Raw genomic sequence first — 20,120 nt, forward strand, 5'->3', positions numbered from 1 at the left:
GGATTCATTAACCAATGATAGTCCTATTCACTGGTTTCTCATTTCTATTTTAGGAGCTGCCGCCATTAGTGGGGCATTCTCGGAACAAATCCTCAAAGACATGGCTGCCTTCAATGAACGGCCTATTATTTTTGCTTTGAGTAATCCAACCAGCAAAGCAGAATGTACTGCAGAGCAGTGTTATAAAGCAACCCAGGTAAAGCAAAAGCATAACTGATATTCTAATTATCAAATTTTGATTCATTATAGGGAAGCTGAGGATATCAACGGAGCTTACCACTTAACTTTTTAAAAATTATGCAAGCAAGATTGAAAAAAAATAATGAACAGGTCAGAAGGGATAAGAACCATATTCTAGAATGTTGTTATAAAAATCCTCTTCTTCAATAAAACAAAATAAACTTGGTAATGTTTTGTTGATAATTTTCCTCATGATTTGGAATTATCTAAGGTTAAAACATAAAAGTTAAAAAGGAAAAAGCTTGATTCTAGATGCTTATTAAAATAACTTTTAACTAGCTATTCTGAAACACTGAAGCACACAGTATGCAAACCACAGTCTTATTTTTGCTTTGCTAACCCTGGGTTTGGGTTTTGACGCCGTGGGTGGAGTATCTGGGCAGCATTCTGACATCCAGCCAGGCTGGGGCAGGAGTGCTCATAGCTTCAGTCCTTTACTGTTTCTCCAAAGTGACTTATTTATGCTATCTTTGTATTAATATACAGGGTGGGGAAAAATTTGGTTTACAGTTGTGAGTATGCGAAACAGAGTTTATTCTTCTATTATCTATTTATTTTTTGTATTATTATTTATTAACTAGAGGCCTGGTGCATGAATTCATACACAGGTGGGGTCCCTTGCCCAGTCCTGATGAGGGTCTCGGGGCCTGCTGGCCAGCCAGGGATAAGAACCACGCAAGGTTGTCTGTGGGAGCACACTGACCACAGGGGGGCAACACCTGCATTGAGTGTCTGCCCCCTGGTGGTCAGTGCACAGCATAGCGACTGGTCGACTAGTTGTTCAGTTGACTGGTTGTAACAGTCACTTAGGCTTTTATATATAGATAGATAGATTATTGTATTATTTTCCATATGGACAACTGTATACCTACTTTTGCCCCACCCTGTATAGGGTGTTTCAAAAAATGTTTACACACCTTGAATAATTATAAAGGCAATGTCTATTAAAATACATTTTATTTTCAACATGTAATAGAATTTACAGACATTGTGTGTATACATTTTTTGTGACTTTCTGTACATTTAACTGATATGTTGACCAGGGCCTTCTTCCCTTCAAATATTTGAGAAGGTCTTTAAAACAAAATAAGGATTGAGTCACAGATATCTAACACTTTTATTTTGGAAATAAATCCAAAATGAACTAGAAAAGGTCAACATGACACAAAGTGATGCCGCTGCACAAACCAGACTTTGATGCCCCACTTCTTTAATATTATGTCCTTAAATGCTTATGACTAGAATTGATGAAATGTTGGCAAGGAGCTACTGCATTGTTTATCTCTCTTATTTGGGATGGCATCAATGTCCTCAATAATTAAATTTTTATCTCATCTCTAGATTGAGGAATTTGACTCATCAGTAGTTCTTAAATCCTTAAAGGAGGAAAAAGCTCTCTGAGCAATAACAACATTTTAGCATTGCACATCGTAGGCACACTAAATGTTTAAGTAATCATTTTGCTTTGGATATTTCATAGTCCTCAAGAGTTGATAGACTCAGCTGTGATAGTTAATCAAAATTACCTAAATTTATATACTTGTGTTTTTAAGTTTGAATACATTTGATGCAAATGGCCTAATCTCTTCGTAGGATCTTGCTTAATGTTCTGTGTCCTTATACATAAAATTGAAAGTCACTTGAGGCTGAAAATGTAAGCACTGGTTCAGCCAAAGAATTACAGAACAAAGAAAGGTCTGCCTGTGGCTGGATGTGAGTCTCCGCAGCTGCAGGCACAGGGGAAGTTGTTAAGGAAATTTAGACATACAAAATGCAAAAAAATTATTGAACCTAGAAAAACTATACCAAAAGTGGTATGGAGAGATTTTCCTTTCCATATTAACATGTCATGTATATGAGAATACTTATCTAACTATCATTTACTTAATGCCATTCCTCCATAAAATATGACAATTATAGAACAATGGGCAGGAGGAGAGGGAGTGAAGGAGGGGAGGAGGTTAAACAAGAATAAATGCAATATTGAAGGTCTCTTCCTATAAATTTTCAAAGGTGTATGTACATACCAAATAGTATATACAAATGTTTATTTAATATATATCAAATCTTAATTTAGTTACATTAGAAAGTTACTTGTAATAAAATATTTTATCTGCTAAACAGACTGAAGGTATCAGATTTGTCTAAAAGTATAACTTAATCTTGTGTAACACATAATAGTGTCTTATAGACACCTACTGAGAATTTTTATTTTCTTTCTCATCTGTTTTCATCTTTTTATATCCTGAATAGGTTGAATCATTATACAATTTTACCTTTATACATAAGATATTCTCTGAAATTGGTTAAAATGAATAAGTTAATATTATTAATATCATAATGGGTTTAGACCAGGGGTGGGCAAACTTTTTGACTTGAGGGCCACAATGGGTTCTTAAACTGGACCGGAGGGCCGGAACAAAAGCATGGATGGAGTGTTTGTGTGAACTAATATAAATTCAAAGTAAACATCATTACATAAAAGGGTACGGTCTAGTTTTATTCATTTCAAACGGGCCGGATCCGGCACGCGGGCCGTAGTTTGCCCACGGCTGGTTTAGACTCTAGATCAGCGATTTTCAACTGGTATGCCACAAGAATTTTTAAAACATGCAATACCTAGAGAACAAACTGACAGCTGTCAGATGAAAGTATTAAGAAAAACAAACCAAATAAAACAAAACAAAAATAACCTCACGGACACAGATGACAGTATGGTGATTACAGAGGGAAAGGAGGTGTGGGGAGGTAGAAGAGGATCTAGTCGGGATAAATGGTGATGGAAGGAGACTTGACTTGGGATGGTGAACACACAATACAATATACAAATGTTGTATTATAGAATTGTACACCTGAAACCTATATACAGTGGGGCCTTGACTTACGAGTTTAATTCGTTCTGAGACCAAGCTCGTTAAGGAGCTCGTTAACTCAAATTACTCTATCAACTCAATGCAAAAAATCAGGTGAGAGACAGCTGCTATCTCAAAAAACTCGTTAGTCAGGACACTCGTAAGTCAAGGCCCCACTGTAATTGTATCAACCAATGTTACCCTAGTAAATTCAATGAAAATTTTTTTAAAACATGCACTACCTGACTAGTTAGTCAGGGGCACTGACCTCTTTTGTCTTAGATTGTCAAATGAAAAAAATGTCAACAGCCAACACAACAATAGCCATCCAGTGTGAATGCCCTGTCCTGAACCATAAACATATAGATCATAAAATATAGTTGCATCTTATTGGTCATGTTGCATAATAAAGCTAATTGGTTAATTCTTGGTACCAGAAATCTTTATATACAAGTATGAGCACTTGGTTTTTTAACCAAAGAACTTATATGCGTATATGCATAATCCATGGACACAGACAAAGTCACTTTGGAGTAAAAATTACTATTATTATTTTTTAGTAAATTAATAAAAATCAAACCTATTTTTTGTCAGATTGGCAAAAAAATATCAGATATTTTTGGTGTGCTACAGAATTTTAGTAATTAGTTTCTGTGTGCCATGAGATGAAAAGGTCGAAAGTCACTGCTCTAGCTGTAAGAGGGATGCAAGTTCTAATTCAGTTTATCATCATTTAAACTATGCTTTGGGGACTTGGGACTTTAGACTTTCGCAGTGCATTTCTCAGATGTGATGCTTTATTTGTCCAGGGTTCCCTATTCCTGTCTTAGAAGCCTGACTGCTTTTAAGGACGTCTCCACCCTCCCCTCATAGATCAGACAGATGCTTCCCTTTCTGTCAGCAGTACAGAATGCGGCATCCAACAGGCCCAAGTTAATGCAATCTTAACGCACGCAGTGCATGAAATTCCTCCAAAACATTGTGACAAAATATGAACCCAGGAAAAAATAAAGACAGTCTTTGACAATTATTGATAATTTAATCTTATTTGCTAATCCCACTTGTTTTAATAGGTTTATTTCCTAGATGATTTTTCATGTAATTCTTCACAACGTAGAAATATATAAAATTTGTCCTAGTGATTATGTTGAAACGTGTTGATCCCTAAACTCTAACCTAGAATGTCATTCTTTCCAATACTCCAATATTAATGTATCATTTTTATCTTCAGCAGTCTATAATTGGAAGCCCATTAGAGATGGTTGACAGGCCTGTAGGTTGGATCACTGCAGAGTGGCACCAGGCTTTCGGGTATCTGCACTTCTAGGAGTGGAGAGTAAGGTAGAGAGCGGTCATAATCACCCACTCAAGAACTTATTGCCAACACCATCACAACTTGCCCAGACTTATTAGGGATGAAAAATTAAAATTCTTTCTAAATGCTCAGTGGGAGAGTCCTGCTGTGATACATTTGTGTTAAGATAGCTTGCTTCTTTTTACAGTTGTGTGTCTGTGTTGTAGGGGCGTGCGATTTTTGCCAGTGGCAGTCCTTTTGATCCAGTCACTCTTCCAGATGGTCGGACCCTGTATCCTGGCCAAGGCAACAACTCCTATGTGTTTCCTGGAGTTGCCCTTGGTGTTGTGGCGTGTGGATTGAGGCATATCACAGACAAGGTTTTTCTCACTACTGCTGAGGTACTGTCAAATACTCTTAAGTTCTCTCAGGCTATAAAACACCAAAGGACCTCCATGTGGTTATCTACTGTTGTCTTTATCTAGTACAATCTCAGCTCACTCCCTAGAAGGTATAGCTGAAGGAGAGAAAATCTTTCCCAGTGGAGAGAGAATAAGACAGGTAGCAGGCTAATACTGAGTCATTTGTAAAAGATTGTTCTTTAGTAGCCAGCAAAAACCCCACAAAATTGTGTTCTGATTTCTTAAATGGAACCCTTTTTTATCTTTATACTTTCAAATTTTGTGCCAGTAGTGAGACAATTAAAAATTTTGTTTTCAGCCCAGCTGGTGTTGCTCAGTGGTTGAGCATCAACCTATGAACCATGAGGTCCACAGTTCGATTCCTGGTCATGGCACATGCCCTGGTCGCGGGCTCAGTCCCCAGAGGGGGCATGCAGGAGGCAGCTGATCAAGCTCTCATCACTGATGTTTCTCTCTCTCTCTCTCCCTCTCCCTTCCTCCCTGCAATCAATTTTAAAATATTTAAAATATCTCCAATTCCTAGGTTAATTGGTAAATATTTCTCTACTTAGAGAAATATTAATGGCATTTTGAATATTTAAAATGAAAGCCTGATTTGGGATAGTGAAGAAGTGTTTATCATTCAGGGTTTAGTGTAGAAAACAGGAACCACTCTAGTATTATTTTTTTATCTTCACCCAAGGATATGCCGGTATTGATTTTAGAGAGAGAGAGAAAGGAGTGGGGGCGGGGGGGGGGGGGAGGGAGAGACAGACAGACAGACAGATAGACATCAGTTGTCTTCTGTATGCACCCAGACTAGGAATCAAACCTTCAACCTAGGTATGTGCCCTGATGAGGTATCGAACCAACTGACCACCTGACCAGGGCATAACCACTCTAGTATTTTTAGCAGAAAGGAAATTAAAACAGGGAATTAGGTGTTTATAATGTTGCTAAAAGGATAGAGGTGGGTTTTAGTGTGGGCCTTCAGGAAAGATTCTGAGAATATCACAGAGAAGACCCACTAGGGAAGCTCTGCTAAGCTACTACTGTTAAGAACTGAGAAAGCTCTGAAATTTTACCCTATTGTCAAGCTAACAAATTAGCCCACCACAGTTTCATAAATTCTGGCAAAAGATACAAAACTCTTAGAGACAAAGCACTTTATTACTCACTAGGTAATAAAGCACAAAAGGTAACATGAACTTCTAGTGCCCACTAGCTCCCCCCGCCCCCAGGCCTCAGGAGGGTGATACAGTGATTGGACATACAGATGTAAAATCATGAGCTTTTGATAATCAGAGTGTTCATCTAGCTGATATCATGTTCAAAAATGATACAATTCATGAATGAAAATTAGAGTGAATTTCTTCTCTTAGAATTAAACCACTGTAAAACATTATAACTGAACTGAATGAAATAATAATTAATATTCAATGAAAATGTCAACAAAGACTCTTAGGAAATTGATGTGATCTAAAGATGTGTAACCCCCGTATTCAGGCTCGGCGTCATTCTGTGGGAACAGACGTCTGGAAGCGATAATGTTCTGCTGCTTACTTTTTTGCCCCTGCAATAAAAGCACAGCAGCTATGACTCAGCGTTACTTTAACTCAAAAAGTCTTGTTGAACATAAGTACATGTCTAATTACTAAAAGAGCTTTTCAGAGCTGTTACATTAAGGAAAATGTAATGATTATATTTTATAGCAGATACATCATAAGGAAAATAAAAAAAAGGTCTTCTATTCATAGTAGCCAGCATTTTCTTTCCTAAATAACTCCAGCACCCTCTAGTGACAAATTGCATTAAAAAAACTTTCCATTTACTATCCAGGAAAAGTAATAGCAAAAAACTATGAAGAAAAATAAGTAAAATATGTTGATGTCATTAGTGTTGTTCTTATCAGAGCTTGGGATCTCTCTGGCTAAATCTTTTGGCCTTTCCACCTTTCTCTTAGGCTTCAAAACAATATTCCGGTTTTCATACCACCTTATTGATTTTAGTGTCTCCCTTTCATGTCTTTGTGGGGTTTTTTTGTTTGTTTTGTTTTTTGTTGTTGTTTTTTTGCTATGAGCACTTTTCTGGCATTCATTTTTTGTCCTTCTTTTCCCCTTTTGCTTTGAGAGATCTCATCCATTCTCTTGTTTCCATTATCTTCATTCAAAAATTGCTCAAATCTGGGTATCTCTATTATCATCTTCACCATGTCTCCTTATCTAATGGGCATTTCCACAGAAATACCCTGCTGATTGCTTAAACACAAGACGTGTAAAACCATATAGCTCATCTTCCCTTGCCTTCAATATTTGCATTTGTATTAGTGATATGGCCTTTCTAAGCAGGCACCAAAGCTTAGAAGCCAGACATTCTTTTCAGTCTCCCTCATCCCAAAGTTTCCATGCATACACACTTACATGTAATTTCTCTCTATGACCTACTATCTGTTATCCTGCCTGGAAAACTCTGAAAATCACCCCCCACCCATTGAAGCCTACCCTTCAGGTCAGTGCTTAAGTCCCCTCATCCTCTTGTGACCACTCTGGCTGCTCATGGTCTTTCTCCTTAGCCATGGCTGTCTTCATCGAACATACCAGCATTTAAATCTCATTCCTAGTGGCTTTATGCCCTTGAGAGCTTCGTATTTTAAACAACGAAGTGTTGTCTTATAATTAAATTGTAAATTATCTTTTTTTAAAAAGTGAGCTTTCCATATTCTTCTTTTAAAATACCAGTAGCACCTAGTCTGATGCTAAAGCATATCGCAGAAACTGAGTAAATACTTACTGAATTAAATTAAGTAGAATAGTCATGTATCTTAGCAAGAAGAACAAATACAATACCACATGCACTCACTGCTAGAGGGCCCTATTAAAGAAGAAAGTCCTTTTCATCTAAATTATATTTGTAGTTAATCGAAGTAACATGTAGGAGATCTAGGTGAATTTTTGATTGGCAACTGCAAATAACTATTAGGATCATTGTAAAAATGCTAGTTAGATATCTTATGCAACTCGAAATCTCATGGATTGGCACCAATGCTGAAAACTATTCCTGGACAGTTTAATATCTCACACAGAGATCGTTGGCTTTCCTGGTACTCTGGACAGTCTCCCGGGCCTCTGATGGCAGCACCCAGTGTGCCCCAGGGGCAGCCCTCCTGGCTTGGCATTGAACGTACAGCAGCCTGTTCACTTCTGGGAGGCAAGCCTTGTCTCCTGTCCTCACACCACTCCTCTTGAGTCACCTGCTGGGTCCTCTCATTCACCTATGTATATGCATATATATATCGTATTTTATTGGTGAACCATTTGAAAGCAACTTACAGATAGTATGCCTTTTTACCCCTAAATATTTTGGGAAATTTTCTTATGTGATCAATGTACCATTATCAATTCAGGAACATTAGCATTGATATAATACTATTATTTAATGCACATTCCAAATTCAAATTTTCCATTAAAAGGACCTTCAGAGCATCTAGGCTAATCCTTTAATCTGTAAGAATATTTTAGCCTTTTGTTTCCTTTATGGCATTAACATTGGAGAGTACAGTCCAGTTATTTTACAGTGTTCCTCAATTTAGGCCTCTGATTGGTTCCTTCTGATTTATTTCAAGTTGCATGGTTTTGTGAGGAGCACTGAATGCCTAGTAATTGTCTCCTTCTCAGGGCAACACCTCAGGAGGTGCCAAGTTTTCTCCTATTTTTAAAATCACTTTATTGAGTTATGATTGACATGTGAAAAGTTGTGGTGGTTAGAACACTTAATATAAGAGCTACCCTCTTAGCAAATGTTTAAGTGTGCATGCGTGCACTGCTTGCTTGATTTAGAAATGGGGATGGTTGCGGACAGCAAATGCTGATGCTAGTTAGGTGATCCAGATACTCCAGAATCTGTGGGAAATTAAAATCCTACCCGCAAGGCGACTCTGAAGTAGGTTTCTCAGCTTCCTGCTCTCCCTCCTGTGCAAGATTATGTGAGCTGGGAGTCATGACAACATCGGCTTTGCACACCTTCCCTCCTCAGCGGCTTTCAGGCTCCTTCTCCATCACTGTCGTCCTCCTGTAACTTCCTACTCCTCTCTCCCCATTCCTCTCGTGTGGCAAATGGGAGAGCTGCTGGCATTTCATGGTACAGTAGAACAGGAACTGGACTAAGAGAAAACCCAAATTCTATTCCTGTCTTTTTCACTAATGGTGTGATCCCACCAATCACCAAGCCTGTCTGGGCTCAGTGTTTCCGCTGATACAGGGGGAGGGGAAATTAGAGGATCCCATTCATGTGATCCGCTTCTATACATGACCAAATATGTGCCATTCACCTAATTATCCTCATAACCCCCACGTCGTATGTATGAAGTGTAAACATTTTTATTTATTTATTTTTTTTAAGGTTATAGCTCAGGAAGTGTCAGATAAGCACTTGGCAGAGGGCCGCCTGTATCCTCCTTTGAACACCATTAGAGATATTTCTCTGAAAATCGCAGTAAAGGTAAAACTGTTCTTGTCCAACCTCGTTATTTTTCCTTCCTTCTATTGTTAAATATGCATTTTTTGGTATTAAAAATGCACTCTCTTGAAATTTCTGTCACCTTATTATGTCAGCAGGCACAGAGCCTCAGCAGAGCTTAGCGACTCTGATCTGTAGCAATAGAAGAATCAGCTGAATCATTAATTCCCTCATCAATCTTTTCCTCTTCTATAATTTAAGTGATTTATTAGGATTTCCTTTCAGGTAGGTCTTTTACACTTTACCCTATTTTAGTTAGTATCTTCCATATCACAGTTATGAAAGTTGCTAACATGTTGCAGATGTGGTAGAGGGACATTTAGACTCCAAAATACCTGCCTTATCTGCGTCTCCATGGTGTGTGGATCCGTGTCTCCATGGTGTGTGGATCCGCGTCTCCATGGTGTGTGGATCCGCGTCTCCATGGTGTACGGTATCTTAAAGATCACAACTAATAACACTGGCAGAGGGCAATGCAATGACGGCAAAGCACTCAAAGCTGTTGGGGTGGTAGATGAGCTACTGAAGGAATCAGCCAAAAAGAATCTAATGGCAGAGAAATCTTTTGTAACTGAGAGAGATTAATATTTTTGCAATATAGTTGTAATAGTTTGCTAGGGCTGCCATAGCAAAATACCACAGACTGGGTGATTTAAAAACATTTATTTTCTCATAATTCTGGAGGCTAGAAATCTAAGATTCAGGCATAAGCAGGACTTACATCTTTGGAGGCCTCTCTCCTGAGCTTGTAGGTGACTGCCTTCTCTGTCTTCATGGGTCTTCCTTCTGTGTATGCATATCCCTGGTGTCGCTTTGTTCGTTTACCTTCTCATAAAAACACCAGTCAGCATGGGTTAGGGCCCACCCTAACAGCCTCGTTTTAACTTAATTACCTCTTAAAGGCCCTGTCTCCAAACACAGTCACATTCTGAATACTGGGGGTTAATGCTTCAATATTTTGGGGTGACATAGTTCAGCCTATAATATAATTATATATTTAAGCTAGGGTTTCTCAACCTCATGCACATTTTGTCCGGATAACTCTTTGTTGTGGGGCTGTCCTGGGCATTGAAGGATATTTAACAGCATCGCTGTCCTTTTCCCACTAGATACCAGTAGCCTCTGAAGGGTTGTGACAAACAAAAATGTTTCCAGAACATTGCCAACTGGCCCCTCAGAGGCGAAATGGTTTGTGATTGAAAACCAAAGCTATTAGCAAGTTTATCAAAATGACACCATTTAGGATTTATATGTCATTATTTATCTTGTTGATTGAGGGTAAATGCTTCAAAAACTGAGTAATCCTTCAAAAACCATTTAGATAATCTGCTTGGTTATTTATGTGTAAAGCGTGTGCTCATGTTTTCTCCTGATGTGTGTCTACTCACCTTTAACTAGTTTGAATGGTTATTGCACCACACAGTAGTTGGGATTACAAGAGAGCAAGTATGGAAAGAAAAGAAAACCAAGGATAGAACACCGTTTCTCTTCTGCCAAAAGACAGAAGAGAGGCAGTTAGGAAGAGAAGTCATGATTTCAAGGAGAGACTCAGGACTGCGCAGCATGTCAGAAATTAGAGGAAGACACACTTTCAGGATGGGGGTGGACATTGTGATTAAGAAAATCAAGTCCTGGCAAGAAAAACTCGTTTGAATGTTGACAATTTTTGTTTATATGTAAGAAGTCTTCAGAAACTATAACCAAAAGCAATTTCAGTGGTACAAGAAGTTCATCCAAGCCACTCTTCTAGAGAGTTCGGCTTTGACAAGGAGAGAGGGAAGACTTCACTGAGAGGATCATTAAGAGTCTGTATCCTCGGAGCATGAAGAGGCATGAAATTCCACATCGTCTATGTCAGAAATGAAACAATGCACTGTAGGCACTTTGGAAAATAGAGAAGAGGGAAATGCCTAAATTTGACTTTTCTAACAGAAGCAACTCATCATTTTGGTGTGTGTGCTTCCAGGCTTTTTTCATGTGTTTGCTTTCATTTCTAACATAATTTAATAATGTATGGTGTTTTGTTTTCTGATATTTTCAGAAACATTTCTTCATAATATAGCACAGTCTTTATAACCATAATTTTTCATAAATGTATAGTTTTACATTGAGAAGAGATACCTAACCATTCTAATATTCTTCGAAAACAGATTTATCCAAATAAGTCTAGTGTACAAATAGCTCCTCAGTGAAACAGGAGTAATTTAAGAGCACATATGGAATGATTCATTTTGACAAGAGGGAAAATCCATTTTTCTCAAAGAAAATATGGGAAGAGAGGACGTTTGAAGAGAAAGAGGAGATAGTTTAAGTTGATGTAAAGGGAAATTGAGATTGTTTTCTCAGATTAATTGGAATCTTCTCAGTAGAGTGGTGAGAGTTAAATGGAGATTCGACAGGGGATGGTTTGAAATTACCTGTGGGAAAGCTGAGAGGAAGTTGCTTTTTATTTTATTTTTCAAAAGGAGGATAAAAGCATAATGTGTAACCACGTAACCCAGGTGAGGTTAGGAATAGTAGGACATTGCAGGGGAGAGCCATGAAAGGAGAAAGCTGGCGCTGAGGGTTCCCCACGCTAGGGACTAGAATGGAGAGTGTGACACAGAGACATGGAAACAGGATTCTGTGATGCTGGGAAGGGGCGTTGAAACTGCCCGTGGAGTCCTGCTGGTTAGCTGAGCAGGGTCAGGAGACTGGGGTAAAAAAAGAGATTTTGTAAGAGGCTGTGGTTAGAATAGAGATTATTAAAACTGCAAGGTGTTGAAGTTCAAACTTAGCAGGCATATTACGATAGTCAGTTCAAGTTAATTACCAGTCAGGTCATTTCAAGACATTTCCCACATTATCTGAGAAATCCTGGTGTGATCACCCTTGAATAAATCTCTGCTATCCACACTTCCTTTTGTTGCTGTTATTGTATTCTCCTCTTGCTACATAATTTATATTTGCACTTTCATTTTATAACTTATTTGTGTATGTGTGCTTTTAATACAACTTGCTGTTTTTGAAAACAGACAAGATATAAATTATATATTAATTTTCTTGGAACAGACAAAAACTTCTGCCATGTACTCACCATCACCTCTGTTCCTTAAAATATAACTAAGACTCTTTTTCTATTTCTAGATTGTGAAAGATGCATACCAAGAAAAGACAGCCACAATTTATCCTGAACCCCCAAACAAGGAAGCGTTTGTCTGCTCTCAGATGTATAGCACTGATTATGACCAGATTCTACCTGAGGAGGCCCAGAAAATACAGACCAAATCTGACCAGTAACATAACAACTAACATTTCTCATTCCATTAATGAGATCTGAAATCTTTCATAATTTTTAAAGATTAGACTCTTTTATAATGATTTACAATAGGCTAGATTAAGATAATTTTACTTTAACCATCTAAAAATTTATGGGAAATATTAATATACTTTAGGGCACATATCATACTAGACAATTTTGCTTCATTTACTTTCTGGTTATTTATGATTTCTATCTTATTTTGCCCAAGTTCTCTTTAAAAGCTATTGTACCTACTACTGAGAAACTCATTGTTTTTATATAGGGCACTAATGGGAAGACCAAAATTAGTAATAAATTGATATGATTAAAATTAAAATCCATCATTCTTTGGCTGACCATTTTGTTAAAAATATTTTTTTATATATAAACAGAAATATATTTAGGCATAAATGAACTTTTGCTAAAAATAGAAATAACACGTTGTTGCCTAGAGAAATATAACTTCTCAGGTATTTTTATTCCAATTCCAGACCATACTTGTTCTTTTGGTACAACTGAACTCTAACATTTCTAAGAAAGATTATTGCTGTTTACAATGCGTTGGGCAGCTTTAGATTTTAATATTCTTTCTCCTTTGTTACACCTTCTTATCATCTTGGCCTCCATCACCTATCCCTTCTAATAGCATCTTTCTTTCCCATGACTAAGTACCCTATCCTTCAGCTCCACTTTACTGCTGCTGGGCCTTTGAGGACTATGGCTCCTGTCCTGAGGTAGGTACCTTCAGTTCAGCACAGGCTGAGCAGTGGGAAGAGCAGAGGGGAGAGTAGGTGAGCTCCTTGAGAAAGGGGTGTCTGCGGTGTCAACCTCTTAAGACAAGGATCTACAGAGTCAGGAGCGAAAGCCCAGTTCCCGAACAAGCTGGGTTCCCACTTGAGTGACCTGCTCTAATGTTCCTTTTATTCGTTCAGGTAATCAAGAGCTCCTTTTGTGGTTACAGTAAACACAATTTCCTCTGAATTTGGAGAAAATTTTGTAACCACTTCCCCAATAGCAGAAATCTTTACATTAGATATTAAAATATTCTAATTACCATTAGTAGTTACAGCCAAGTAATTCATGTTCATTTCAAGCTTTACTTTAGAAACTAATCACTGAACTAGTGGAGACAATTTTAAATTCATAAGCTCAGGTACAATAACATTTGCTATTTACTTGTAGAATTTTTCGGAGAATTTTCTGGTTTTTGAAGTAATGCTTTTAAAGAATATAAAACGATGTTCAAGGTTAACTATACTATAAATGATTTTATTGTAAGTGGAAGGTTACAAATTGTTTTAAGTGGGAGAAGGGGTGGGGGTATTTCTGAAGGTAAGATTTAGTCAAGAATTTCCTCAATATAGTTATTTTGATAAGATCCAGAATGCCTCTTTTTTGTCTGTTTTGATGTTGTCTTATAGCTCCAACTAAATGTACTTACCTGTGCAAAAGATTTATTAAAGCATAGAAAAAGTGAATGAAGAAAAGTGTAAAACAATTGTTTTTCTCTTAAAGTATTTTCATTTAAAAATAATGCTGAGTCTTAATGGGTGGTCATGTGACAGTATATAATGAATTTAAAAGTATTCTGATAGTTAATTTCAATATGAACTTAGTTTATTTAATACCAGTTGTATACAAAATGAATGAGCTTAGAGGAAGATAGTGAAACAGCTTTGGATGGTTACTTACTAGGTAGCATGTATTCTGTGTACATTATCTTATTTAGTGTGGTCCCCACAATTCCCTTATGAAGGAGATATTTTGAGTAACTTGCCAAGTCCACAGAGTTAATACTAGTAAGTAAAGGAGGCGGTGCCAAAACCGGTTTGGCTCAGTGGATAGAGCGTCGTCTGTGGACTGAAGGGTCCCAGGTTCGATTCCGATCAAGGGCATGTACCTGGGTTGCAGGCACATCCCCAGTAGGAGATGTGCAGGAGGCAGCTGATCGATGTTTCTCTCTCATTGATGTTTCTAACTCTCTATCTCTCTCCCTTCCTCTCTGTAAAAAATCAATAAAATATATTTAAAAAAAAAAAAGTAAAGGAGGCGGGCTTTAAATCTATGTTTATCTTTTTTCTTAGTCTATAAACTCACTAGAGTACAGTTTAGAACAGCACTGTCCAACAGAAAATGAAAGGGCTACATGTATAATTACTAGTAGTTTCATAAAAAGAAAAATGGAATTTATATTAATAATATATTTTCTTTAAACCAGCATATTCAGAATATTATCATTTTGACATGTAATCAATATAAAAATATTAATGAGATATTTCACAGTATTTTGTTCATACTAAGCCTCTAGTATCCAGATATTTATACTTACATCAGTCATGAGAATATAGAGAACAATGGAATAGAACAAGAAGCTCACAGAGACCCCCTGAATATATGAATTATAAAGGCAGCACTATAATTAAAGATAAAGAATGGATTATGTAGTTTAAAAGATTAGGAAAACTTAAAACTATAGAGAAAATGAAAACTTTATACTATATAAAATTAAAACTATGTAAAAAGGTAGACTTTAAATGGGTTAATACTTAAGTATGAAGGGTAAAATATAAAACTAATAAAAAAAATCGAAGCAAAATATCTTTGAGACCTCAGAAACACAAACATGAGGTTAAAAAATTGATGGAATGCATTATATAAGAGTGGAAAGGTTTTGGCTGATAAGTGGCTGCTGCCATAAAACTGTAAAGGATAAAAAAATCCAGGACTGTGGGGTAGGTTAGTTGCTCTACAGAGATGGAATCATAAAGAGATCATTTAGGCTCAAAGGCTTAAGTTCTCAGCTCAAGGCACAGTATAAAAATGAGAAAAATGCCTATGTTTTTGCTAAAAGAATCTCTTCTCTCTTACCAACTGTAAGGCTGAAATAACTGAAAACCAAGGTATTATTTTAGCCATCTGGTTGCCAAATTACACCAGGAATTGTATTCACAGCCTTACCAGACCTCATCTAAAAGTAAAGAGTAATGACCAGGAAACAGTAGGACTTGGATTTGGAATGAGGATGTATGGCAGGGGGATTTGGAGGACTTGTGACACTTTGAAATAGGTGAACAATAGCCCTTGTTTAATTTCTGAAAGTCCTGTGTCCCAGGACCCCCTCAACCCCAGACAAACCAGAACACTTGATGTGTCCTCCCTTGCTAATCAAAGCGGGAGGGCTTCTTGTCTAAAGATGTTGTTGCTCAACCACAGGGCTTGTATGCACGCATAGAGGCCTAAGCAAGGGACACAGACACCGGGGGTGAGGGCATGGGGGAGTGGCAGGGGGCAATGGGGGGTAAGGACACATGTGTAATACCTTAATCAATAAAGAAATTTAAAAAAAAGATGTTGCTGCAGCCTTGCTTGAAGATCCTGTGATAATCTCACTCGGTTTGCTTCCTGCTCTTCCCAGATTACTTCTCCTTATCTCTGTACACATACTATCAGATTCCGGTAGCTGGGTTGGATACAATTACAAAGACAAGCCCAGGAGGAGAAGATTTCTACCAAAAGAATTCTAGATTTGGCTCATTTACATTGGCAAAACCTGAGGAAAATGTTTGGGATTCTGAAAATGTACTGAGGAAGAAGTGTAATTTTGGATTGGATAGAATTGATTGATTAGGGGTGCACTTGCCACAGGGTCTGGATTAATGTGCTGCCTTAAGCAGTTGAAAGAGATTCTACTAGTTGGTTGAATTAGTTGACTGAAATATCCTGTCTAATATTAGACAAACATGGTAATTGACCGTACCTTTGCTACGCCTCCCATTGGCTAATCAGCGCGATATGCAAATTAGCCGCCAACAAATATGATGGCTAATTTGCATACTGCAGGCAGGGTGGGTCAGTGCCATCCCACCTGTCCCGCCGCCATCTGGGCCTGCTATTTGCCATCCGGGGCAGCTGGCGTCCCGTGTACGACCCGACCCGGGGTGGCTGGGCGGGGCATCAGCGATCCGCCAGCCCGCCCAGGGGGCCCATGTGCGACCCAACCCAGGGCAGCCGAGAGGAACAGCAGCAACCCGCCAGCCTGCCTGGCCACCGTCCGGGTGTCCGGTGTGTGACCCGACCCAGGGTGGCGGGGTGGGACAGCGTGGCTCCTCTGTCACCCCAGCTTCCTCATCACAGCTCCCTCAGCGGTCTAAGCCTTTAGTCGGACATCCCCCAAGGGCTCCCTGGCTGCCTGAAGGATGTCTGACTGCAAGCTTAGCCCTGATTTCCTAGGGAGTGGGCCTAAGTTGACAGGTGGACATCCCCCAAAGGGTCCTGGACTGCAAATGGGCACAGGCCAGGCTGAGGGACCCCCCAAAGTGCACAAATTTTTGTGCACCAGGCCTCTAGTACTATATAATAAAAGGCTAATATGCAAATCAACCAAATGGTGGAATGACCGGTCACTATGATGTGCACTGGCCACCAGGGTTCAGATGCTCAATGCAGGAGCTGTCCCCTGATGGTCAGTGTGCTCCCACAGTGGGAGCGCTTCTCAGCCAGAAGCCAGGCTCACGGCTGGCGAGTGCAGCGGCGATGGCGGGAGCCTCTTCTGCCTCCGAGGCAGCGCTAAGGATGTCCGACTGCCGGGAGCAGGCCTAAGTCGTCATTCAGACATCTCCCATGGGCTCCCGAACTGCAAGAGTGTGCAAGCTGGGCTGAGGGACCCCCCCTCGCCACTGAGTGCACAAATTTCATGCACCGGACCTCTAGTAAACTTAATAATGGCCCACATTAAATACAATTGAGAATGCCAACATTCCTTGAAATAATATAAAGGAATTAAAAGATTACAAAAATAGGAGTGTTGGAGTGGATTTGTCTTGTGCAAATCAAAACATTCTAATCCTAATTATTTCCTAACTAAGTTTCCCAAGAGGACCTATCGGTTTCACTGAGGCCTTGAGAGACACATTGGTGAAGGGAATAGCAGCATCCATGAAAAACATTTTTAAAAAATTAAGGTATAATTAACATGTAACATATTAGTTTCAGGTGATCAACATGATTCCATATCCTATCTAATAATAGACAAACATGGTAATTAACCGTAACTTCGCTACCCTTCCCATTGGCTAATCAGGGCGATATGCAAATTAACTGCCAACTAAGATGGCAGTTAACCACAAACAAAGATGGCGGCTAATTTGCATACTGCAGGCAGATCCCACTGTGCCACCCAAGGCGAGATCCTGGCCTGCTGTGTCTTGGGTGGGGTCGGGGTGGGCAGCAGCAGATCTGAGTTGGGCGGGATCCTGTCCTGCAGTGTCTTGGGCAGGGTGGGCGGGGCGGGCGGCAGCAGGATCTGTGAGAGGGCACAGGTTGGGCTGAGGGACCCCCCTTCCCTGCCAGTGCACAAATTTTTGTGCACGGGTCTTCTAGTTTGTATATATTGTGAAATGATCACCACAATAAGTCTAGTGATCATTTGTCACCATACATAGCTACAAAATGTTTTTCTTTTTTATTAATATATTTTTTGGTGTACCACAGAATTTTAATAATTAGTTTATTTTTTAATATATTTATTTATTTCAGAGAGGAAGGGTGAGGGAGAGAGATATAGAAACATCAATTACTGATCAACTGCCTCCTGCATGCCCCACCCTGGGGATCAAGCCCACAACCCAGGCATGTGCCTTGACCAAATCAAACCCAGGACCCTTCAGTCCACAGGCCAATGCTCTGTCCACTGAGCCAAACCAGCCAGGGCCAAAATGTTTTTCTTATGAGAACTTTTGAGATGTACTCTTTTAGCAACTTTCAAGTATTCAATAGAGTAGTATTAACTACTAGAGGCCTGCTGCATGAAATTCATGCATGGGTAGGTTCCCTAGGCCTGGCCTGCAATCAGAGCTGATCTTCCCCAGGTGCCGGCAGCTGGCCCCGCCACCCATGTCTGCCGCCACCCACCCCCAGTTCCCTGTTCCCCATTGGATGATTGGAGCCTGCTGGCCAGGTGGAGGGACCAAGAGGTTGGCCGGCAGGCTCCAATCAGGATCTGGACTGTGGGCTGGGAGCAGTTCCTGTGTTGAGCATCTGCCCCCTGGTGGTCAGTGCATGTAATAGCTGATGGGTCATTCCACCATCCAGTCGATGTGCATCCAGTCGCTTTTATATACATAGTCAGCATACTAAACATTACAGTCCCGTGACTTATTTTATAACTGTAAATTTGTATGTTTCAACCCCTCTCACCAATTTCCCCCATCCCCCCACACACCCATCTCTGTCAACCACCAGTCTCTCTTATGTATCTACTAGAGTCCTGGTGTATGAATTCGTGCACTGGTGGGGTCCCTTGGGATGGCCTGTGGGGACTGGGCTGAAACCCACAGTCGAACGCCGCCTGCAGCTCCTACCTGCTGCTCCCGCTCATCCCAGCCCCACTGAACCTGCTGTAGGCTCGCACCCAATCAGTCCCAATTGGGAGAGGCTCATGCCGCCGCAGCAACGCTCGCCGGCCATGAGCCCTGCATCTGGTGCCCTCCCAAGGGGAGTGGTCTGTAGGATCAGGACAAAACTGGCTCTCTGTCATACCCTGAGAGGTCCTGGATTGCAAAAGGACACAGGCCAGGCTGAGGGGCCCCACCGATGCATGATCGGGGCCGGGAAGGGACTGGCCAGCCAGGGAGGGATGCGGAAGGTTGGCCAGCTGGGGAGGGACCGCAGGAGGGCTCCAGGGCGTATTCAGCCCATCTTGCTCAGTCCCAATCATCCAGGCCCCAGGAGCAAGCTAACCTACCAGTCAGAGCGTCTGCCCCCTGGTAGTCAGTGCACATCATAGCGAGCGGTTGAGTGGCCTTAGCATATCATTAGCATATTACACTTTGATTGGTTAAACAGTCGACGGTCACCGGACGACTGGAAACTTAGCATATTAGGCTTTTATTATATAGGATGGGCTCTGTGTTTTTGTTTGTTTGTTTTTTGTTTAGATTCCACATGTAAGTTTATTTCACTTAACATAATGCCCCTGAGGTCTACCCATGTTGTCGCAAATAGCAACATTTTACTTTTTTTATGGCTCAATGATATTCATATATACCACATTTCCTTTATTCACCCATTGTTGGCCATGTCTTGCCTATTGTAAATAATGCTGTAATGAACATGGAACCCATATATTTGTATGAATTAGTGGGTTCATTCCTGGATCATATGGTAGTCCTATATTTTTTTTCAGGACTTCCGTAATAGTTGCACCAGTTTACATTCCCACTGACAACTGACAGTACACAAGGGTTCGCTTTTCTCCACATCTTCACCAATACTTATTTCTTGTCATTTTGATATCTGTTCTGACAGGTGTGAGGTGATACCTCATTGTGGTTTTAATTTGCATTTCCCTGATTATTAGTGATGTTGAGCATCTTTTTATGTACACAATGGACATCTACATCTTCTTGTGAATAATATTCAGATCCTCTGCCTTTTTTTGTTGTTTTTAACCCTCACCTGAGGATATTTTTTCCATTGATTTTTTAGAGAGAGTGGAAGAGAAGAAGGGAAGAAGGGAAGCAGGGAGGAAGGAATAAGAA

At 39.8% G+C, this 20,120-nt stretch overlaps 1 protein-coding gene across 2 annotated transcripts in view; it reads left to right on the top strand.

The window, feature by feature from the left end:
• Positions 1-14,077, top strand: part of ME1 (malic enzyme 1) — a 151,407-nt gene extending 137,330 nt beyond the window's left edge. The window contains exons 11-14 of one of the 2 annotated variants that reach the window (XM_036316861.1): positions 54-196; positions 4,614-4,787; positions 9,186-9,284; positions 12,429-14,077. In XM_036316861.1, the coding sequence (XP_036172754.1) occupies positions 54-196; positions 4,614-4,787; positions 9,186-9,284; positions 12,429-12,581 (569 nt within the window). In that variant the 3' untranslated portion in view covers positions 12,582-14,077. The remainder of the gene's footprint in view (positions 1-53; positions 197-4,613; positions 4,788-9,185; positions 9,285-12,428) is intronic. The other variant, XM_036316862.1, reaches the window with a different exon arrangement.
• Positions 14,078-20,120: the final 6,043 nt, after the last annotated feature.

The sequence above is a fragment of the Myotis myotis genome, unplaced genomic scaffold (genome assembly GCF_014108235.1).
Source record: "Myotis myotis isolate mMyoMyo1 unplaced genomic scaffold, mMyoMyo1.p scaffold_m19_p_7, whole genome shotgun sequence".
In the NCBI taxonomy this organism is placed as follows: domain Eukaryota; kingdom Metazoa; phylum Chordata; class Mammalia; order Chiroptera; family Vespertilionidae; genus Myotis; species Myotis myotis.